A 24,783-nucleotide genomic window follows, 5' to 3' on the forward strand; every position below is an offset into this window, starting at 1 on the left:
CAAATGTGTTCATACCCGCTGTCACATTGTTTTCATTGTCCTGGATTTCTAGATTGTCATCTCTCTCTCTCTGTATTTTAAGAGCTACTTTCCTGTTTTATTAAATCATCTGCATAAATAATAGCATGGTGTACACAATCTAATTACTAGTGTGTGTGTTTTTATTTTTTGTTTTTTTTTATTGTTTATGGATAATGTTAGCCAATTAGGATCCCTTAATGCCAACCACAACTATGTTGAACAGTTCAAATAAATGTGTTTTTTGACATCAAGTTATTGTATGTATTCTTTGTTGCATCTTGTAAGAAATGACAGTGCATGATGCATCGGCTTTGAAGTTAAATTAAGTGCTGGCCTGCCTTGAACCTCAAAACCTGTTTCAGGCTCTTGCTATTGTAGGCTATTGAAAGACAATTTTTAAAATAATAATGGAAGGTCATATCATAATTTTGGTATTTGACAGAACCCCCTGCAGTGTTCACAAGAAACATATTACTTTACGCTTCTTGTGAACTATTTAAGGTGTTCTGTAACATTTTACGTTTGTTGAAGTGACACTGTGTAGATGGCTAAAGCTAAGCATACTTTATCAAACAGTAAGGAAAAATATTTCAAAATGTTCATGGTGATGCTGAAGTTAGTAAGACTGGAAAAGTATCCAGTATCCACAAGCAAGCTCATTTTGCAGGCTGTGTTATTTCAGTTATGTGTGTGCTACAGAGTTTTTAAAAAGATAGTTACTGTAGAAGATATATTTTTATTATTATAATTGATGTTTTATTTTAAAATTGTCATTTATCAAACCAGTACATTAAAATGGCATATCTTGCTTTAGGTACAAGTACTACAGTACCTGTAGTGTATTGTCATAACTGATATCTTCTGTGAAATACTAATATCATTGCAGACCAGGCAGTACTCGCACAGAAGGCCACACATGCAGTGGCACTGGAACAGTTTTTAAAGTGGGGGTGCTGAAAGCCACTGAACAAAACTGTAACCCCTGTATATTATGGAAGCCATGCAAAGCCAAGGGGGTTGTTACCGCACTCCCAGCACCCCCAGTTCCAGCGCGCTTGCACACACTTGCAAATTCCTGGTAAACCAGATAAAAAGCCCTGCGTGAATGATTCAAATGCTGCATAGAGCTTACAGTAATTCCTTTTTGGCTTGAAAACTGCAAAGCTGTTATCTTGAATAGGTTTTCAATACCTGTATGCCTTCTCATTGATATTTTATTATGTTTTGCTGTGCCTCATAGTTCACAACTTTTTTCCATGATGCAACCAACACACAGGATATTAATTTGTCAGTACAATAGAATACAAAAACAGTACAGTAAGTATATACAGTGCATATGTGAAATTTAATTTAACCTGAAAAAGAATGTCAAAAGTAATATATATATGAGGCAGTGTGGTCCAGTGGTTAAAGTCCAGGGCTTGTAACCAGAATGTCCTATTGTAAGTGACTCTGCATATAATGCACAATTCACAGCCTGCTTCTGTAAAGCGCTTTGTGATGGTTGCCCACTATGAAGGGTGTGATATAAATAATAATAATACATTCCCTGTCTTTTATTATTATTAACTGTAGAGTTTTACCACAGAAATCCCTGGACTAGGAGACCTACACTAAAGCTGTCTTCCTTACAATTGTGTTCGCACTTCAAAAGAAACCCTGTTGTGTTAGTCTTTCTTTGCCTCTTCCATTTCTCTTGATGCTGTGTGAAGGTCAGGATGACATTGTTCATTCAGTTGCTTGTAGATACAGTGTTATAAAACTACAGTAGTAGCTAATTAGCTCTCAATAACAAAGGAGCATCCTATTTGGCAGGGAATTTCTCCTGGATTCTGCATGTGTTTTATTAAAGGCAGTCATACAGGGGAACTGAATCTCTTTCAGAAGGTAAAAGGTGATAAGCTCAAAGCAATGGTGGCTTCAGTGTTTCTGATGCACTGCTCAGGTCAGGCAAGCCTGCTGTTAAACATGCTCTGAGGGTTGTTTATTTAGTCCTAGGCCATTATGAACAAGGACAGTCAACTTGTCTAAATGGGCAATGGCACATTTTTATATGATAAAAGGAGCTGTGTGTGTCACCTGACTGTAAGACATTTGCCCCATTTCACTGAGATATTGTAATTTATTTATTAGGGGTTGGGGTTCTGTGGGGCAAAGTCGCACAACTCGGCTGTTCTAAATGTTGCCAACCTTACAGTTCTGGGACTGAGATTAGACCAGCAACTCATACGATATTTTAACAATGTTCAAAATGTGAAAGTGTGTCAGTTAGCCGTTTGATCAATATTAATATTCAGTTCAACCCTATTTGAAAATATTAGTGTATGTATATTGCCTTTTACTGAATACTAATATTGATCAAATGGCTAACTGACACACTTTCACATTTGTTGTTAAAATATCGTATGAGTTGCTGGTATTTGAAGTCTTTCCCAGTCCACTGTACTGCAAAAATAGAGTGCAATTAATCCTGGGACAGTTCATTCCAGTTGAACATTGCTGCTTCTGTGCCAATAGGTTTACTGCCAGCTGCTGAAGGAAAGTCTCACCCAGTTCATCCGAGAAGTGGACGTGTACAGTATGTCGCTGTCTTGTTTCTCACCCATTGACTCTCCTTGGGTTGACATCTGATCAGCATTCACATATATTTGTTAAAGTAGTTGAACATTCTATCCATGAAGATCTCAGCACTGGAGAAATGTATGAATTATTGTGTTTGTGTAGGATATGTATTCTATGTTATTTACACACACTTACACGCAATATTGTACTGATGAAGGCACTCGCTGATGAAGGCACATTTTAAATCAAGTTTTACATTAAAACGTGTCGGAAGTTGTGGATAAAACACAAAATGGCACATTTTGCAGTTTGTAATTTTGATCTCTGGATGGTATTCAATAGCTACAATAAGAATGCAAGGGTTATGATTCTCAGCAATAAGCCGACAAATTTTTTGAGAGCTCAACACTCACTTTTCCACAGGTAGACGGTTAATATTAAAATCCCTTAATGTGTTTTAATATATACTCTTCAAAAAAAGAAACTCATAGCAGAGATTTTTTTTTTCTTCAGTGTCTTAAATTGCAACAAAACTTGATCAAAAGAATTGTATTTTATTTAAACACGTTTCCTTGTCAGAATCGAAAATGCATGACATACAATGAAATGACAACAAGTGGATATTCCCAAAATGAACACCATTTGTTTAAGACTTGCAATATTCACGTGCATTCACTGCATGTGCAACATGTCGAGATGTGGCTATAAAAGTGGAAGGTTCTCAGCTTGCATGTCTTATTGGTGTGTGCTGTAGACGCATTTGAAGTTATGCCTAGACTTACCGAGGCTCAATGGAATAATGCTATTAGACGTTTGGAAGCCGTTGAATCTCCATGGCACAGCATCTGAATGTTTCCCAGAGCACTATAGGACAACTTTGGCACTGATACCTGCAACGTGGAACAACACTTGACCGTCCAAGATCCGGTAGACCAATTGTGACAACGGCTGGCCCGGGACAGATTTATACGCCTACGTTATTTACGTGACAGGTTCAACACTGCAACCTCTACAACATCTGCAGTACCAGGAATGCGTAGAATTTCTGACTAGACTTAATACATTATTTTATTCTGTTTACATTGTGTCTAATTGTATAATACATTTGTATGAGTGATGCCAAAACACTGTTTTCAGCTTATTTGCCACAGTTAAAAAGACGACATGTGTTTAGTAATTCTATGTCAAATTTCCTTGGCAGCACAATTCAGTTCATGCTAATGCTGCGGTTTTAAACTTTCAGTTTGATTGGACTTGAAAAACAGCTGAAAAAGTTGATTTAAAAAAAAAAAAAACCAACAGGTCATAACCAACTTGCATCCCTAGCTACAACTTATCCTTAACATTTAACAGACAGAAATACACAAATAAGGGAATGGAATGAAATGGTGTGAAGGACCGCATATTGCTTTTCAGGCTTCATGTAAGTACCGTATGCCTTCAAATTTAAGGCGCCCTCAAATTTAAGGTGCAGCCCACATTTCACACTGTCAATGTGAGGAAAAGATCAACCATCAAATCAAGCTGCATTTACAAAGATACAATAGTTTACGGCCGTCTGCTGTCACACAGCATTACTGTTTTGCGCTCCTTCTCATTTCCAGTCGTGATTACTCGCGCCTGTTTTTCTCCCTTTTTGTGAACTGAGGTATTGCTTGGCATGTTGAAAAATATGGGGGTCTGATCATCATTTCCGATCTGTCCAAGCTGGTACAGTTTGTTAGAATGGAGTCTAATAATAAAATGCTGAAATTGTAAAAGCTTCTCTTCGAATGAATGACGCTTCTTTGAAAATGGCTCCCTATTGGGCAGTGGCGTCTTTGTTTGTCTTTTCTCGGCAGCCAGTCACGTTGCTGCTTGTGTACTCATCTTTTGTTAGGTGATTTTAATACACACATAACTATACTCAAGTTTAATACGCAGGCCATTTTTTTAAAGACAAAATTGGTTTTAAAAGTGCGTATTAAATTCAAAGGAAAACAATAGTTAAAGCCTACAGCACTTAAAATGCTTTGCTATAGAAAATAATATATTTTTAGAAACGCTGCTGCATGTAAATGCTTGTAGCATTCTAAGCATTGTAGGTTCCTGCTGTTTGATAAGAATGTAAGAGATTGTACAAACGAGAGACCATTCAGTCCAGTTCCTAGTGGCTGATTGATCTCAAATCAGCATTTTGTCAAAGGATTTTTATAAGTCTTAAGTATATGATGTCATAAGTTATTTTATGTCCGTCCTTGCAGTGACTTCTTCAAAAAAGTCTAATAGGTTTGCCAGGCAGGAGCGCCCTTGTTCTGAATCCATGTTGACTGTTTCCCATGATGCCGCTGCTAAAGCAGTAGGTACTCATCTAGTTTCCCTATTACCATTGTATGCTATGTTTTTACATGTTATGGAGGAGAGACTGATGTAGTTTTCTGGTTTCACCTTATCTTTCTTTTTAAAATATGGGTACTACATTTTCAACATGCCAGTCACTGACATCTCCTGTCTTGATTGGTTTGCCAGCAGCTTGGCGATGACGTTCTTTGCTTCTGCACTCTTCGGTATATGCTATCCAGACCAGCATGTTAGTCTTGAGAGCCCCAAAGCCTCTTAGAACTTTGGTTTGATTAATACTAAGTGCGTCCAAGATTGTTTGAGGACTCTGTGTCAAGAGTCATGTTGTTGACATCCTCGCTAGTGAAAGCTACACTACATTCCATGGTTTCTATTTTGCTCACGCCATCTTGGTTATTTGAGAATACTAGGCCAAGGAAAGTGCTCTCCCTGGTAGGGGCATTTACGAATTGTGTTAAGAAGCAATCATGTCCCACTTCCACCATTTCAAGATGGGTCGCTCCGCAATCTGTGGGGTTGTTCCAGTTGATACCCAGGAAGTTGAATTCCCCGTCCTTACATGCATATCTAATGTTGATGTATAAAAGAGTGCTGTAGTACTGCTGTTGGTATCATTCAAACTAATTATTGTGATAACGGTTTAAACAGCAGTATGCGCACAAAGTTCTAACAAAAGATACATACAAAAAATTGTTTAAAAGAGAGAAGTTATTGTTTTTTTACTGTAAAACTGAAGCAGTACGGTAAATCATTTTTTGTTTGGGGGTAATATAGCTCCAAATTTGTGAGAGAAAGTCCTCAGAATGGAGCAATTATTGTATGATGACCTAAAAACATTCCCTGTTTGTTATGTGAATGTAGAATGTAATCTACTTGAGAACAAAGCAATCTACTGTGCACATTATATGTTTCCCTAGACTGAGACTGTACTATTCCATATTTTTACATTAGCCTTAACGAATTGTGTTTTATGTTTCTACCACCTGTACTGTACCAGTCATAATTAGCAATTTGCGAAGACGTCCAAAGACATTTGGAAGTTGCTGGTTGTCTATATACCATAGCTGTCCAGCAGTGTAACAGTACTGTAAGACACAAACAGAATTGAACGTGGGTAGCCACAGCTGCAGCAGAATATTTCTAATTGCTTTGGGCAGGTCAATGCCTGATATTTAGCCTGCTAGGGTGAACCTTGCTGCCAGTTACACAGTACAGTATGGCTGCCTTACAGTTTATTTGCACATAGGGAGTGCTGGTTCCTGCATTGTGTTGTACTGATTAGTTGACTGAACTGTACAACCTTGTAAAATCTTGTGTGTTTGCAGAGGCAGACATGTTTTCCAATTAGCCACAGACGATAAATATAGACAGTGTAAGGATTTTAGGTGTGTTCCTGTGATTAAAGTGTATTTCATGTGGGAGAGCACAGTCGATATTGGTTTGCTGCACAGTTTCATCCATGTAATTGCTGTCTTCATGGGCGTTCTGACAATCTGACAATGAATGCATCATTGGTCGGGTCAGCATCAGAGCTGCTTTCTCTGTTTTAAAAGTGCCGTATCCCTACAGCAGCTTGTCTCGTGTGCTGGGAACCTTTTTGCAAAATTCAGCCAAGGCAAGCATAAAAGGAAATCTGATTTACACTCTTTCTGTATTTCAATGAAAAAGGAAGTTCTGAAAGAAGAACTACAGATAGTTCCCTTAGTAACATTTATTATAATGTCAACACACAATGCACGCACGCATAAAGTCATGTGTTAACACAGCAGTGCTGAATCTATATATTGAATGAAGATTTGCCTTTGAAAATATTGATTGAAAATTTTTTTTAAAAATCTACAGGTTGTATGTTTATTTATTTATTTTAATTTATTTATTTATTTGGCAGACACCTTCATCACCTTCCTCCTGCAAATGGTTATTACATGGTAATGTACCAATGTCACGTTCTGTGTACGTCATATCAAATGTTTAAGATGATACATGTTATGATAAGATGCTATTCTACGTTTCAAATCATAAGATATATATTATATATATATATATATATATATATATATATATATATATATATAGCTGCATTTACTGAAGAACTAAATCCATCAGCTTCAGGAAGACCAATTGTTATTCACACACCATCTGCTCAAAGATCAATCAAGGGATATAAGATTTTACTTGTTTTCAGCTCTAAAAGAGTTGCAGTACAAATTACTTATCAAGTGTTATAGCTAACTTGAAATATGCAATTGTTCAAGCACTAAAAACAAGTAAAAATGTCTAATTAAGCAAATTATCCGTTCAATTAAGGGTATAGTTAAGTAATTGAGAGCTCGGTTGGAACGAAAACCAGCAGCCACAGGGGGTCCCGAGGACCGAGTTTGAAAAGCCCTGGATTAGGGCTTCTAGTTTTCGGTTTCTATTTTCCATCTCTCTCCCTCCCTTTTAAACCTTAATTTAATAGTTGTTAAGCCTTAACTGAATACCAGATTGTTTAAATTAGTGACGCACTACTAGAAACTAACGCAGTGGAAATTAATAAGCTGAATTTGGCGATTACAGCCAGAACGAAATACAGGTTCAAATAGAATCAGGTGAGATCAACGCACGTCGTTTAACTCAAGATATGAGGGTAAAAAGAAACAACATCCTTTGGCAATTAGTGTTTGCGAATCTGCTCAAAATATGTATAAAGGGACATCACGTGATCAAAAATAAAACCAAAAACTTGAAGCCCTATATAAGATCAGTTAAAACCAGCTCAATGTTTTGTACAGGGCCAATTCCTACAACCAGGGCTGTACCTCCAGTCCTTACGTTACTCCCACAAGCCTGTATTTTTAAGCTGAGTTCTGAGGCAGACACAACAGCGCTAGCAAGTCTGCACTGTCTGGCCACTGCAGTAAGCAGTTCCACATTTCATTAAAGACATAGTATTTCCTTTGTTGGCACAGATAGGGGCACTTCTTTTGCATTATGATTATATCCCGGAAAATGCAAAAACTCTGCAAACCAGCTGTTGCAAAGTACTTCAGAAATGAAACCAACATGGCATTCCACTTATCTGCATACTCAGTTGTTCATATCTCAAAAAACAAAACAAAAAAACCAGAATAACCACTTTAAGGGCACATGAGTAACAACTGTTTTTCTTTGACAAAAGAGAGTTTAGAAAATATATTGCTAGTAATACTAAAACACATCTGTTTTCTTTCTTACATTTTACATTGGGTCAAAGACTGAATACATCCATTTTATGTTACCCTTTATACAATTCAAAACTTGTTGCATTACATGTCTTAACATGTTCTGTTTGGTGGACATTCTATGCTGACACTTTTATTTAAACATTGTGAAAACCTTTTTATTTAAATTCCATTATAAGAGCACTCAGACTATTTTTTGATAACTTGAATTACTAGCATGATGGGTTTCAAATACTGTGTCTGGATTTTTAAAAGCAAAATTGTGTACTGTAGTTCAGAGATAATTTGGTTGCCATGGGTACCCTGAATGAGTAAAACTCACTGCAAGTTTAGTTTATGTTTACTGTATTTACCAGTTTCTTGTGACACTACTGTGTATACAGTAGTTGATAATTGATATGTTTTCCTAAAACTCCTTGTCTGTTTAATATTGTACAACAGTGATATGCTTCCCCACCTCACTTCTCCTCCATTAGCCTTGATATAGCTTTTCAGAAGCATACTTTTGTTGAAATTGTTAGTAAGGATAGCAAAAATGAACTAGGCAGAAACAAAAACAGAGAAAACACAGAACACACACTTAATATGAACAAATACAGGGCTCCTTCGGTATTTTATCATTCACTGATGTGGTTAATTCACGATAAGTCCATGCTGACTGTAAATTGTACCAGGGCGAATGTATACCAGCCAGCAGAAAGAAATGAATGGCATAAACCTTTTGAATATACAGCCACGTATCCTTATCCACATACTGTTCAGTCTCATTGCTGATTAGTAAATTACATTTTCACTGGTAAATTACATTTTCACTGTGCATCGAAATGAGCAAACAGACAACACCCAAAAGTCCAATTGGCTTTGTAATAATTTTCTAGAATGTGTGTTTTGTGCTGCCACTCTGTGGACTAGTGTCTTGCATCCTCCTACAGTGGCTGGCTTAAATAACAGCAGGTCATTTCAAAGTTCTTGCTATTTTCAGAACAAAACTATTGAATATCCCATGCTGATCTGCATGATGGCTAGATGATGTAACTGAAATATCACTTACAGTATAAGATCCAAATGTTACTACATTGGATAAAAGATCATTTGCTTTGCAGTTCGTAGGGAATTCATTTTTCTGTGATAGGTGAAGATGTTTAACTGTGTGCTGTGAATCGACAGGCTGTCATATTTAGTGGAGTGAGGTTAGAAAACCTTAATGCAGATATCCAGTAGTTATAAATGTATAGGAGTGATGCTTGATCACATAAATTCAAAGGTCTTTAGACTGCAGATTGCTGTTCAAGCCATGCTGCGGCATTACCCTTGTTTGATTATGTTGGCCATATATAATATAACTCACCATTTATGACACTGTACATTGAAGTTAATTCATTTCGATGTGGTACAGTGCTTTTACTGAGTGGGTTATAAACTGTTTGCAGCTGATTTAACAATGGATTACAACAATACTTTTGGGATATGCCCGCCACAGGTCAGGTATTTACTGAGCAGTATGCAACACTTTCATAGATTTGTAAAGCCCCTATACATCTTTGTGAGAGAAAATGCAGAAACTAAACCTATAATTAAGCACCAATAAAAATATAACCCTGGCCATTTCTTGATTTAGCCGTCATTGTCTGCTTTCTGAGAGTGCAGGCCAAACACATTGTAGAGAAACGTTAGGTTGCAGATGTAACCCCTGTTCCCTGAAAGAGAAGACGACCAGGTATGTGCCTGCCACAGGTCAGGTATTTACTGAGCACTTTATGTCAGAGCTGCCGATAGGCCCCGCCAGGGAGTGACATCCTTGGTCCCGCCTGCCGAGAGTAGTCACTCTGTGGAGATCACGTTCTCTTTTGCTTCTCACAATCAGGTAGGTATACTTACTAGTGTTTCTGGTATATCGATCCCTACGGTATATTATGATATCAAATTCCTACCATACCTAATATCGGGGCAAAATAAAAATATCGACTTCTCACAGTTTTTCCGATACAAAAATAAAAAATAAATGTTTTATAGTGTCCAAGGCAGGCTCCACCACAGCCCCAGCAACCCCAGAAGGACTTGCAGCCTCAGACCCACCCCTTCTCACAACACCAGCTGCAATACTGGCGCACTTGCACCTCAGAATCTTGGGTGCTCGCCATCGCACACATCGGTTAGACACTACAGTTCTGCGTGGGCCCTCCTCCCTTTTGAGGGATCACAGTTACATCTGCGAGCGACCCTCTCCAGGTCTTGGCCCCCAGGCAAGAAGTAAAAACATTATTTCTCAAACAAGCCATTTGCCTCGTAGAACACACCTCTCAAGAGGAGGGGTTCTACTCAAGGTATTTTCTAGTGCCAAAAAAGGACGGCGGCTTTAGGCCTATCCTAGGCCTGAGACCTCAACAGGTTCTTGAGGGAGAGGAGGTTCCAAATGATCACACATCACTACATCCTCCAGTCTGGCCAGGCAACTGGTTTACCACTGTGGACTTAAAGGACATGTATTTTCACGTCCCTATTCATTTTGCTCACAGGAAATCTCTCCTCTTCGCCTTTCAGGGAAGCGTTTTTCAGTTTTCTGCACTGCCATTCCGCCTCACCTCAGCCCCCGATACATTCTCAAAGTGTGTGGATTCCATCCAAGCCCCCTTACGGCTGCATGGGATCAGGGTATTGAACTACCTGGACGACTGGTTGAACCACTCCCAGGCACCAGAAGGAGCAGTGGCCCACAGAGCGATCGTGACAGATCATCTGGCGAGACTGGATCTCACCCTCAACGATGCCAAAAGCCAAATAATACCAATGCAAAGTATGGTTTATTTGGGTCTCCGGCTGGATTCCCTTACAATGCAAGCCTACTTTTCAGACGACAGAGTGACTGCCATCACAACAGTCTAATCCTGTTTCAACACAGATCAACCGTACAACTAGTGTTGTGCCAGAAATTACTGGATCTGATGGGTGCAGTTTCATCAGCTATCCAGCTGGTGTTACTCCATATGTACCCGATTCAAGCGTGACATGTCCTTGTCCTCACAGATAACATGTCAGTAGTAGTGTATGTCTCTTTGTCGATCTCTTTGCCATGGCAGAGACGACTCACTGTGGCCACTGTGGCGGTCCACTATGCGTTGATGCCCTATCCTACGAGTGGCCCAGGACGCTCTTGTACGCATTCCTGCCAATACCATTGCTCCTGGCCTTCCTGGAGAAGGTCCGGAGAGAGAAGGTGACAGTTTTCCTTGTGGCCCCCAGATGGCCCAGGAGAATCTGGTTTTAGAGCCTTTGCCAGCTGCTGTAAGGCCAGCGCTGGGAGACAGCCTTTTTGCTAAGCATCATCTCTGCTAAGCAGGTTAGTGAGCTACAGGCTCTGTCAGTGCACAGGGGATGATGGAAACAGGGTATTGTTGCGCACGAACCCCTCTTTCTTCCCTAAGTTGGTTACAACTTTCCAATTAAACCAATCTGTGGAATTAGAGACTTTCCTTCCCCTTCCTTTTTTTTCAGAGGAGGATGGGAACTTGAATTCCCTCTGCCCTGTTTGGGCATTAAGATGTTATGTGGATAGTATGAGAGCACTGTGTCAGTCTGACCAGCTCTTCGTCTGTCATGGTGAAAGGGTCAAACCCTGGGTCAAACCTATTACGTCTACCACGTCTATCTACCGACCTTAACGTGGTAGTTTCCTCTGTGCCTTCATTAGGCACAAGAGTCCTTGAGGTTGCACACTCACACCACAAACATTAGTTTGACGGTAGCAAGGCGTCCCTCATCTGCTATCCGCTCGCGCTCCCTCGTGACGGCTTTGATATACTTTCCAAAAAGTATTGTTGTTGGTCATCTTTGAATTGAAAGGGAACATTAGGTTACGGATGTAACCCTGGTTCCCTGAAAGAGAAGACAACCAGCATCACTCACATTAGCGGGTTCGATGCAAAAGAGAATGTGATCTCCACGGAGTGATTACTTATTCCCTCAGTAGGCGCGACCGAGGACTTCACTGCCCAGAAGGGCCTATCTGCAGCTCTGACATAAAATGCTCAGTAAATATCTGGCCTGTGGCAGGCATAGCCCAAAAGGTATTGTTGTTGGTCATCTTCTCTTTCAGGGAACCGGGGTTGCATCCTTAACCTAACGTTTCTCCACAATGTGTATGGCCTGCACTCTCAAAGCAGACACTGATGGTTAAATGAAGAAACGGCCAGGGTTACTGTATATTTTTATTGGTGCTTAATTATAGGTTTAGAATTTCTGCATTCTCTTTCTCAAAATTGTATAGGGGCTTTATAAATCTATGAAAGTGTTCTTACCTTCATATAGCCTGTTATCAATTGATTGGTGCCTCCTGTTAACCTTACTCTAATTAAAAATACACTACTGGTTTAGTAAAACATGTTTCTTAGGACACTATCAGCCCACTGTGTTGAAAGTATGAGCAGTTTTTTTTGTTTTGATGGGGGAACTACTGTAAGGTGTTGGGATTTACAGAAAAAGGAAATGCCTTTCAGTTCAGTGGGTTATTTATCACATCTCCTTTTTTCCCCCCCATTTGCAGCATCAAGCTTTTGGCAGTTCAGGAGCTGGCTGACAGAGACGCATTGGAAAAGGTATTGATTTCTCACTCATTCAGTACACCATATACAATGCTATCTAATAAAGCTTTAATGTAAATGGTGCTTCCCAAAAACATCTATAAACATCTAAGGCCAGTGAAAGATTTGAATTCAGACATGCACGGTCATTTAAAAGCTACAGTCAAGACTTCCTTGTACTTTGTGGAAATTATTGAACACAGAGAAGTTTCTGACAGGACTGCTTGTTTGTTTTTCCCAAGATATTAAGATTAACTAAGATATTTAACTGGTTGTTTTCTCTATATTAACCCTTTGCATTTATCCAGTGCTTGTCAGGCGCATCGGGTCCAATTTATTTTCACACGCGCTGTTTAAAAAAAATAATTTTGAGAGTAAAGCAGGTTTAAAAGGCATTGAATTGCAAAAGGACACCCAGTACTGTATCTACAGCCAAGCCCCACCCCTTGTTTGCTGTATTTTTCACATACCTCTTTATAGACGTGCATACTGATAAATCCTCGTTTTATCACCAAACTCCTCAATAATGCAAGTCATTATTTTATTACTATAACATATCCAAAAAGCTCTGCAAATGTCTGTGAAATTCTTTGAGTGCTGGATGCGCTCAAAGAATCTGTAGTGGACGGGGCTATGAGATACGCCCTTTTTTCGGTTTCGTTCGGCTCCTATCAGTCTCACTCGGCCATTAAAAGGTTTTCTCGTCTTTTTCCAGAGAAAAAACGACTAGAGACCTGTGCTTTTACATCTTTTTGATGATGTTGGACAGGGTCCGTAATTGGACGGGAAAGGGAAAATTTGGTCCGACATAGGACTGCTAAGGGTTAAGATCCTACTACATTGGCCACATCCTCCTTACAGTCTTTGTCTTTCATGAAAGTTCCCATTGTTTAAAGACACAGTAATTGCCTGTGTGCCATTTAAGGCTGGTATAGAGCTGTTCCAATAGTCCCACATCCACCATCATGTGCCTGTCCGTCATAAATGCCCATTGAGGAAAAAGAAAAACATCCTATTGCACTGTTAAAACTAGCTTTGTATACAGGGAAAGCCTGACATTGTTAGTATTGCAAACCTTTTTTTGAAAAAATACTAGTTACTTCTTCCAGTGGTATGCTTTTATTGCTTTAGTTTTGATTTTTAAAATAAAAACCACATTTAGAGACACACATTTGTATTTTCAAAGTTGTATATGCTGTCTTTGCAAAAGCATATAATAGATTTTTTTTTTTTCCAAGCCTGTCACATGTTCTTAAATGTTTCATCTTTACCTAGATTCATAGAAGCAGGCTTGAAGACTGTAGGCAATTATCTTTGTTGGTCAGTTCAATATAGTGTAAGCCTGTATACAGTAGAACAGCAGGATCGCTACTGAAGAGCACCCTATCTCCTCAAATTTAAAGGAGCACAAACCTGTTTTGTTTTACCGTTGAAAGTAAAACTACCCCACAATGTAGCTGTAGCATTAGCATATACAATAGTTGCCATAGGATCAGGAAATACAGTACTGGGCACACATACAAAACATTAATTTGTATCCTTTATTTAAATAGTTCACCAGGTAAGACATATTAAAGGTGAGTGGACTATTATTCTGTGACAATGACTGCAGAGTTAATTCATCATGTTAACAGTATCAATCCAAGGAGGCTGCATCGCAATGTAATTTCCCAGCAGGGAAGCGCACACAGGTGAATGATTTAGATTAAGGATGACTCCAGGGACTTAAAGATCACTAGATGTTTACTGTATAGTCAGTTATATGTGTATTTATTGCATTTTATATAACGCTTTTTATACAAAAGTATCGCAAAGCACTGTGCAGTACATATCAGAAAAAAAGAACAAACCACAATACATCTGTATAGCATGTCACACACGCAACTGCCACAGTCAGACCATTTCAATAACAGTATACACATAATAATACAAAAGCAGAAATTTTAAAGTTACATTAAAAACCACTAATATAAGAAAGACATTTATAAAAATGCGTTTTTAGTCTTGACTTGAAAACTATAACAGTCCCAGCTTCCCTGACAAACGAAGGCAGAGCATTCCATAATTTAGGAGCTCTACAAGAAAAAGCCCTCCCTTCGGTGTTGCTTTTGTTGACCCTAGGAATAACCAGCAGCCCCGCATCCTGCGATCTCAGAGTGTGGTTTGGAAGATACGGGGTCAGGTGCTAATTCATTGTAAATTAACAGCAAAATCTTTAAATCAATTCTATACTGTAAAGGGAGCCAATCTAAAGAGGCCAAAACAGGGGTAATACACTTAATTCACTTTTCCTGGTTTTAGTCAGAATTCTAGCGCTGGTATTCTGATCAAGCTGCAAGCAGGATACCACATGTTTTTGACACCAGAAAAAAGTGCATTACAGTAATCAATTATAGATGAAACAAAGGCATGAATTAGTCTCTCAGCATCAGTACGGAAATAATTGGTCTAAGTTTGGCTATATTTCTCAAATGGTAAAAAGATACTTTTGTAACTTCCCTAATACAAGTCTCAGATGATAGATCAGGATCAAATATGACCCACAAACTCTTAATTTCTAGTTTTTATGAGAGACTACAAGGGTTGAACTCATGTAATCCCACATTTCCTTTTAGTTGGTTCTGTGATCCCACTAGCATAACCTCTGTTTTATCTGAATTCAACATTCGAAAATTCTGTGACATACAATGCTTGATGTCTGTAAGGCAAGTAGCTAATAACACCCAGGCAAAAGAAATTCCTGGCTTTAAGGACAAATATAGCTGGGTATCATCAGCATAGCAATGGAAGTTCACTCCACTGGGGGACCCCTTGCAAATTTCTCTTCGGTTAAAGCATTATCTTGGCCTTGGAAGTATTAATAAATTCACTGAACAGGTTGAGTCTTACTGTACCTCATCTGAAACAAGGACTCAACCAGACCACAGAAGGCACACCCATTATACAATCTGATACAGTTGGCATTTTAAAAAGTAACATGTTATGATTTCCATGGAAACAGTAATTTGATTTTGTAATGCCATGTCTTAGTTATTGGCACATTGGTGCTCAGCAGAGGGGATTATTTGTAGAGAAACTGCAATCCAAGCATATCTCTCCAGTCCTTGAAGGTCATTTTGAGACAAACATTGTTTAATGGGAAATGTATATGGAATAAGCACTTACCGTATTTATCTTGCTGTTTTTACAAGCAGCACTTTCTAAAGCCAGTTCTAGAGTTAGGATTAAAACCCCAGTATCTTGCAACCTTTAGAAAAGTCTGTGTCATATTTATTGTCCTTTTTTCTGTAGATGACAAGAATGATCTAATTAAAAGTGAGTTCTCTCTCCTAAGAGGACCAGCTGCTCTAATGAACAATCTTGAGCACTCCCTTTACAAACATTTTCCATCAGATGATTTTTTTTAACTTGTTGTAAATTCCTTCCACACACACACACACACACACACACACAAAAGCTATCAGTACAGTAAGTGGTATAACAGATTCTTGAACACAGCATGTGGTTTGACAGCAGCAGCCCTGTGAAGATGGACGTGACCAGGTTCAGTTGATTGCGTTTGCTGCAGATTCAAATGGCAGCGCAGTTCAGAGGTTAGCAAACGGGTGCAGGTTTGCATGCTTTTAATATGGTACTGTATGCAGCACCTGTGCTTGGTTGTGTTCATTTATGTCTGACTGCTTTGGTAAAAGGCAAAACTGCAATGAGGTATTTTTGGAATATGTACTGTACAGTATAATGTTAGCTTCAGCAATGCGCTCTTCAAAGGTGGCAACGCCATTGTGTTTTTCCTTACAGTATAATTTTCATCAGTACATAATTCCCTTGTAACGCTGAACAGGTAACATGCTGGCATTTAAGAAAAAAGTCACAACACCCTCCCCTGTTATCTCTGTGGCATCATAAACTAAATAAAACCAACAAGAACTTCTAGCTTTCTGCCTGTACAGTATCCCTTAGAAAAGTTTACCCTGGTATTTTTGCACCGTATTGTTTGCTGTTTTACCATGCTTTTTTTCATGGTTATACTGTGCATTTACCATCATTTACCATGTTTATTAATATGCTTTACCATACCTTGCTGTCGCACCCATTGCCTTCTAGATCGCCATGGAAATTCCCATTTCTGAAAGACTAGTGTAAAGGTGGAGGAAAGATGAGGGGAGGGCTAATTTTAAAGCAGTTTTGTGCAGATTCTTTTGAATAAAATACACAGATACGATTTACAGAGTTTAGCAACAAGCATCATTTTTTTTTCGATTTCAAACAAAAATGGTTTTCTGTTTATTTTTTGTAGGGTTAAGTAACTAGGGAAACCTAAATGTCATTTTAGTGGTGCTGTCTTACAAATATCTTGCTTCCTAATGGAAAACAGTCCGCATACTTTTCAGTGTTAGTCATTCTAAACAGTCTGGAAATGAGCCATACAAATAAATAGTAATAATAGCCACAATGGCTGGATGTGCTAACCCGCCATTGAAGGCTGCTATGATACTCATCTTCTGGAAAAACACATTTTTAAAAAATGCCATATGAAGAACTGTTAGGAGGTTCAACTGTTCTGCCTCCCAGCCTGACTAATACTAGCGGACACACTGCATTTTGAAGGGCACACACTGTTCTGGATTACTGGGTTTCATAAGAACATAAGAAAGTTTACAAACAAGAGGAAGCCATTCGGCCCATCTTGCGCGTTTGGTTGTTAGTAGCTTATTGATCCCAAAATCTCATCAAGCAGCTTCTTGAAGGATCCCAGGGTGTCAGCTTCAACAACATTACTGGGGAGTTGATTCCAGACCCTCACAATTCTCTGTGTAAAAAAGTGCCTCCTATTTTCTGTTCTGAATGCCCCTTTGTCTAATCTCCATTTGTGACCCCTGGTCCTTGTTTCTTTTTTCAGGCTGAAAAAGTCCCTTGGGTTGACACTGTCAATACCTTTTAGAATTTTGAATGCTTGAATTAGGTCGCCACGTAGTCTTCTTTGTTCAAGACTGAACAGATTCAATTCTTTTAGCCTGTCTGCATATGACATGCCTTTTAAGCCCGGAATAATTTTGGTCGCTCTTCTTTGCACTCTTTCTAGAGCAGCAATATCTTTTTTATAGCGAGGTGACCAGAACTGCACACAATATTCAAGATGAGGTCGTACTAGTGCATTGTACAGTTTTAACATTACTTCTCTTGATTTAAATTCAACACTTTTCACAATGTATCCGAGCATCTTGTTAGCCTTTTTTATAGCTTCCCCACATTATCTAGATGAAGACATTTCTGAGTCAACAAAAACTCCTAGGTCTTTTTCATAGATTTCTTCTCCAATTTCAGTATCTCCCATATGATATTTATAATGTACATTTTTATTTCCTGCGTGCAGTACCTTACACTTTTCTCTATTAAATGTCATTTGCCATGTGTCTGCCCAGTTCTGAATCTTGTCTAGATCATTTTGAATGACCTTTGCTGCTGCAACAGTGTTTGCCACTCCTCCTACTTTTGTGTCATCTGCAAATTTAACAAGTTTGCTTACTATACCAGAATCTAAATCATTAATGTAGATTAGGAATAGCAGAGGACCTAATACTGATCCCTGTGGTACACCACTGGTTACCACACTCCATTCTTCAGGACTTTCTGTTTTCTACATGTTAACCACTCCCTAATCCATGTATATGTGTTTCCTTGAATCCCAACTGCGTTCAGTTTGAGAATTAATCTTTTGTGCGGGACTTTGTCAAAAGCTTTCTGGAAATCTAAATAAACCATGTCATATGCTTTGCAATTATCCATTATCGATGTTGCATCCTCAAAAAAATCAAGCAAGTTAGTTAGACATGATCTCCCTTTCCTAAAACCATGTTGACTGTCTCCCAGGACCCTGTTACCATATAGGTAATTTTCCATTTTGGATCTTATTGTAGTTTCCATAAGTTTGCATATAATAGAAGTCAGGCTTACTGGTCTGTAGTTACCTGGTTCATTTTTGTTTCCCTTTTTGTGTATCGGTATTACGTTTGCAATTTTCCAGTCTGTCGGTACCACCCCTGTGTCAAGAGACTGCTGCATGATCTTGGTTAGCGGTTTGTAAATTACTTCTTTCATTTCTTTGAGTACTACTGGGAGGATCTCATCCGGCCCAGGGGATTTGTTTATTTTAAGAGCTCCTAGTCCCTTTAACACTTCTGCCTCAGTTATGCTAAAGTTATTTAAAACTGGATAGGAACTGGATGACATGTGGGGCATGTTGTCAGTATCTTCCTTTGTAAAAACTTGTGAAAAGTAATCATTTAATATATTTGCTATTTTTTTTTCTTCATCTACGATTTTGCCATTTGTATCTCTTAAACATTTAATCTCCTCTTTGAATGTTCGCTTGCTGTTGTAATATTGGAAAAAACATTTTGGAATTGGTTTTAGCTCCCTTAGCAATGTTCATTTCTATTTCTCTCTTGGCCTTTCTAACTTCCTTTTTGACTTGCGTTTGCAGTTCTGTGTACTCTTTCTGCGTACTTTCTTTTTGGTCCTTTTTTAATGCTCTGTAAAGTGCCTTTTTTCGCTGAATATTTTTTTTAATTGATCTATTAAACCATTTTGGCAATTTAGTTTTACATTTAGATTTGTCTACTTTAGGGATGTAATTGTTTTGCGCCTCTAGTACTACATTTTTGAAGAACAACCATCCTTCTTCTGTGGGTGTTTTCTCTATTTTACTCCAATCTACTTCTGTTAGTCTCTGTTTCATACCTTCATAGTTTGCTTTTCTAAAATTGTAAACCTTAGCTTTAGTCATTACTTTTGTGGTTTTAAAAAACACTTCAAATGAGACCATGTTGTGGTCTGAGTTTGCCAGTGGTTCCCTGACCTCTGTTTTAGTTATTCGATCTTCGTTATTTGAAAAGACTAAATCAAGGCATGCCTCCCCTCTAGTCGGTGCCTTGACCAATTGTGTTAGGAAGCAGTCATTTGTCATTTCCACCATATCTATTTCATCCTTCGTGCTACCCACCGGGTTTTCCCATTTTATTTGGGGGAAGTTGAAATCCCCCATTAGTATGGCTTCTCCTTTGCTACACGCATTTCTAATGTCATTGTATAACAGATTATTTTGCTCACCGTCTGAATCTGGCGGCCTATAGCATGCTCCTATTATTATGCCCTTTGAATTTTTGTCCGTTATTCTGACCCATATTGATCTGGTTTTATTTTCTTTGTCCAGGTTTAACACCTGGGCTTCAAGACTGTTTCTTATGTATAGCGCTACCCCTCCTCCTCTTCTGTCCTGCCTGTCTTTCCTATACAGTGTATACCCACAAATATTATATTCGTCCCCATCACTCTCAGACAACCATGTTTCTGTAACACCTATCACATCATAGTTACCTGTTAGTGCAATAGCTTCAAGTTCTAGAATTTTGTTTCTGATACTTCTATCATTTAGATAAATACATTTAATGGTTGTCTTACCTGAGTTGTTGTTCTTGTTTATGCAAATCCTGGATCGCGCGGCACTTTACGCACACTTGGTTTAGCTCCGCTGGGTTTTCTCGGATTTCCCACATCAAGCAGGTGTCACAGATTACAGGCTTGAAGACCATGTTGAGGTTTTTTTTTTGAAGTTTAGTTTCTTCTGCAGCTGTCAGCCGGCTTTCAAACTACTTCTAAACTGCTCTGTACTTTTCCACGCTTGTACTTCTCCCACTCGCAGTCGCTGGGAAGACTGCCTCGTTTAACTGCGTTGTTCTGCTGTGCTGTTGGCTCCTCCCCTCGCCCGTGTCTCAGAACGGCTCTGAATTTGAATCAGCTGCTCCAAGTTTCAGCTTGTTTGTTATCAGAAAAACACACGTGGCTGTTTGACTTTGAGCTGCTGCTGTGTTTCCCCAATGTCCTCTGTTTTCTGATTAAAGCAATTCAAGATGCAATTTCTCCTTACTTCTTCTAAACTGCTCTGTACTTTTTAACACCTGTACTTCTCCCACTCGCTGTCGCTTCCACTCGCTGTCGCTGGGAAGACTGCCTCGTTTAACTGCGTTGTTCTGCTGTGCTGTTGGCTCCTCCCCTCGCCCGTGTCTCAGAACAGCGCTGAATTTGAATCAGCTGCTCCAAGTTTCAGCTTGTTTGTTATCAGAAAAACACACACGGCTGTTTGACTTTGAGCTGCTGCTGTGTTTCCCCAATGTCCTCTGTTTTCTGATTAAAGCAATTCAAGATGCAGTTTCTCCTTACTGCTTCTAAACTGCTCTGTACTTTTCCACGCCTGTACTTCTCCCACTCGCTGTAGCTGGGAAGACTGCCTCGTTTAACTGCCTCAATACCACTTCAATACCACACCCCTCCCATAGTCTGTTTTAACTTCCTTTTAAACTGGGACCAAGAGGGAGTCTGGATCAGCAATCTGGAAAGATGTTTCAGTGACAGACTTGGTTATCTGTATGTCAAAGTAATTGGAAGACATGTTTGGTTAATTTATTTACAGGTGCAATACTTTTGCTTTAAGTTTAAATGTGTATATGTTTTCTAGAAATAAATGTGATATTTTTAGGCAATAGTTAGAAATAAGGGTGGCCAAACAATGTGGTTTAGATGTAATTCAGAGGCATTATTTGGATTTGTAAGTAGTATACAGTTCAAACCTGATTGAACTGGTTGCAGTTTGTTCTGGGATTTACTTACTGGTGAGAGAATGACTCTTAGTTCAAGTGGCTGTAAAATGGGTTTTACTTCAGGAATGCAAGTAAGACTCTGATTGCATGACATATTGTTTCATAATTAAGCAGTTGTGAATATGAAGTCCATCTTTAAAATCAGGTCGATCCAATCCCAATAAGCACTTCTTGCACTTCAGTAAAGAAGTGCGCAGTTAGCTAAGGTTTCTTATCAGGATCGGGTAGATTTAAGATTAAATCATCTGATATATACTTCCATTCCCCCTCCAACTAGCACTGTGATTATTGCCACCTCCTTGATACCCATTACGTCTCTGGGGGGGGGGGGGCTGTGTATGACTGAAGGCACCTCCATAAACACAGAGCCTGGAATTGAATGGTTGTCTTGCTGCTTTATCCCAGAGAGGCTGCGTGTATGGGAGATGGTTCTGGATAGTATGTATGAAAGTCATGAAGGGCAAGTCGCTGCTCAGCTCATGCTTCAAGTAATTTGTTACATTATGTGTATTGCACAAATGAGTCATCATTTGAAAAGATGCCTTTATTTGAAATGCCATATAAAAAGACTGTTTTTAAAGCATTGTTTCCCTTCAGATTAAAACACTGCCTTCTTCATCCTCCATGATTGACTCAAGTATTCTCTCTGATTCACTGCTTACGTAAATTGCTTCTCTCAGCTCTTACATTTCTTACTGTAACAACAGTAGCACCAGCAATTATTCAGACAATTACTGTAAGTTTGGATTTCTCTGTAGTACTAGAACACATTACAGCCCCAGTCACTTTTATTCTTATAATAGCATTTGGCCAAACAAAATTAAGATTTATTTTTCCCTAACAGTTTAGATATTAAACAAGTTCAATCTGTTTATCTATTTTAATGTTTATGAATGTCAAAATGTAGTGTAAGTCCAAAAACTGTTAGACAAAGATTTCTGGCACTAAACAATAGTGTATGCTCACTGTCACTGAGCAGCAATACAGAAACAACCACACACATAGAACTACACAGATTAACGGGAACATTTCTAAAATAAGAATACCATTAAAAAGTCATTAATCAACCATTTTCATTGGATTATTTGCAACTTTAAAATTAATTAAAACAATTATATTTATCAGAAACCTGTTTTTTTTTTTTTTTTTTTTTTTTTTAAACCACAATGGAAACACGTGTGAGTCTGAAGTTTTGTCATGTCCATCCCAAACCCATGTATTGTCCAAAAATAGCTCACAACAAAATGCTGTATAATTTGCTTGACTTTTGTTAAAAACATGTTAAAACTTCAGAGCTTTTTAGAGGAGCTTTTGGTCATCTTTGTTCAAAGCACAGTGATTGTGATACTCTGGAAGAGGTTCAGTGTTCGGGTACTGTGCTGTAGAACAGACAGCCCTGTTCTGTGTGCCAATACCTCTTTTTAAACAGACTTAACGTCTACCAATGAAAACGCTGATGTGGAGATTATTATAACTTCCTCACCCTCAAACACTTTTGGCATTTGGAAAGATTCTCAAAATCTGCACTTGACTCCAGTCCCCAGTTTCTCGTACTGGAACCTTCATGCCCTTTTGGTGAGGTTGAGTAACGGCTGAACTGAACCTTCTGTTTTGCAGCTTTGTGCAGAGCTGAACCAGTCCACACTGCCCAGCGTCCGCAAGTGGAAGGGCCCCAGAGGATCCTGGAAATGTGCCGTCTCAGACAGGCCTGCAGGACAGTCACACAAGGTAAAGTCATTAGGCAAGTCCTAAAACATGAACAAAATAGATCTTGCATTCCTGGGCGCTGTCTTGGCTACACTGACTTCCTTTTTTAAAAAGCAATTGTTCATTTTTTAGGGTGGGATACAAAAATGTTTGTATTGTCTGGCGGAGTTTCAGCCACATAAAGTAATGTTGTCACATTAGTTGCCCTTCGGTTTACTTAGGTTTATAATTAGGGTCAGCTGTTTGAATACTTTGCTTAATAATCAGTTGTTGATGCCTATCAGTCTGGAAAGGGTTACAAAACCAGGGATCTGCAGGCCTCTCACACCTCGACTAAGGTCAGCGTTCATGACTCCAGCATCAGAAAGACACTGGGCAAAAATGGGATTCATGGCAGAGTAGCAAGGCAGAAACCACTGCTCACTAAGAAGAACATGAATGCTCATCTCAAGTTTGCCAAAAAGCACCTGGATGATCCTCAAGAGTTCTTGAACAGTAGTCTATGGATAGATGAGTCAAAATTGGAACTTTTTTGGCTAACATGGTTATGTCTGGTGAAAACCAAACGCTGCATTCCACAGTAAGAACTTCATACCAACGGTCAAGCATGGTGGTGGTAGTGTCATGATTTGGGGATGCTTTACTGCAACAGGACCTGGACGACTTGCCATCATTGAAGGAACCATGAATTCTGCTCTGTATCAGAGAATTCTACAGGAGAATGTCAGGCCATCCATCCGTGAGCTGAAACTGAAGCACAGCTGGGTCATGCAGCAAGACCATGCTCTGAAACACACATGCAAGTCTACATCTGAATGGTTGAAGAACAAGAAATTTAAAGTTTTGGAATGGCCTAGTCAAAGTCCAGATCTAAACCCCATTGAGATGTTGTGGCAGGACATGAAACGAGCAGTTTATGCTCGAAAACTCACAAATGTCACTGAGTTGAAGCAGTTCTGCATGAAGGAGTGGGCTAAAATTCCTCCACAGCGCTGTGAGAGACTGATCAATAACTACAGGAATCATTTGGATGCAGTTATTGCTGCTAAAGGTGGCGTAACCAGTTATTGAGTCTAAAGGGGCAATTACTTTTTCACACAGGGGCATTGGGTGTTGCATAACTTTCTTTAATAAATAAATAAGTATCAAAATGTTGTGTTACTTGTTCACTCAGGGTCCCTTTTATCTAATATTAGATTTTAGTTGAAGATCTGATAACATTCAGTGTCAAAAATATGCAAAAATGCAGAAAATCAGACAGGGGGCAAAAGGTACTATATATTGGCTAAAAAGCAGAAACCATGTTCCTCCAAAATATACCAATAGATCAATTTATTGTTTAACAGCATTATATACTGAAGCAAAATAGAAAACAAAACAATTGAATCAAACACGAAGCACAGAACTAAATCCTCAATAATGCAGCTGTGCTGTGGTGCAGGGTATCTCAAATCTTAGAATGCAGCAGCTGGATAACAACAGATATGATTTAACAGTAAATTCTCCCCGTGTTTTAGGAAATGTTAATACAGTGTTTCAGCTCTTGTGCTAAATATACTACTGTAAAACATCTCCCACAGGGAACTGGAGTCTACAGCAGCAAAACAACTCCCAAAAACAAATATTTCCTATCAAATTCTCTATATTGATTTAAAAAGTTCATTCATTTATATGTATGAAAACTGGCTTTTTGCATGTCTTGTTAATGCAGTCATG

General features: G+C 38.9%; 1 protein-coding gene across 2 annotated transcripts in view; it reads left to right on the top strand.

The window, feature by feature from the left end:
* The window catches only part of LOC121312891 (endonuclease/exonuclease/phosphatase family domain-containing protein 1-like), a 50,718-nt gene that overhangs the window by 17,360 nt on the left and 8,575 nt on the right, over positions 1 to 24,783 (top strand). For both annotated transcript variants that reach the window (XM_041244781.1, XM_041244782.1), the window contains exons 2-3: positions 12,667 to 12,718; positions 22,978 to 23,088. In XM_041244781.1, coding sequence (XP_041100715.1) covers positions 12,667 to 12,718; positions 22,978 to 23,088 — 163 coding nt within the window. The remainder of the gene's footprint in view (positions 1 to 12,666; positions 12,719 to 22,977; positions 23,089 to 24,783) is intronic.

Source organism: Polyodon spathula, chromosome 3 (genome assembly GCF_017654505.1).
Source record: "Polyodon spathula isolate WHYD16114869_AA chromosome 3, ASM1765450v1, whole genome shotgun sequence".
Taxonomy (NCBI): Eukaryota; Metazoa; Chordata; class Actinopteri; order Acipenseriformes; family Polyodontidae; genus Polyodon; species Polyodon spathula.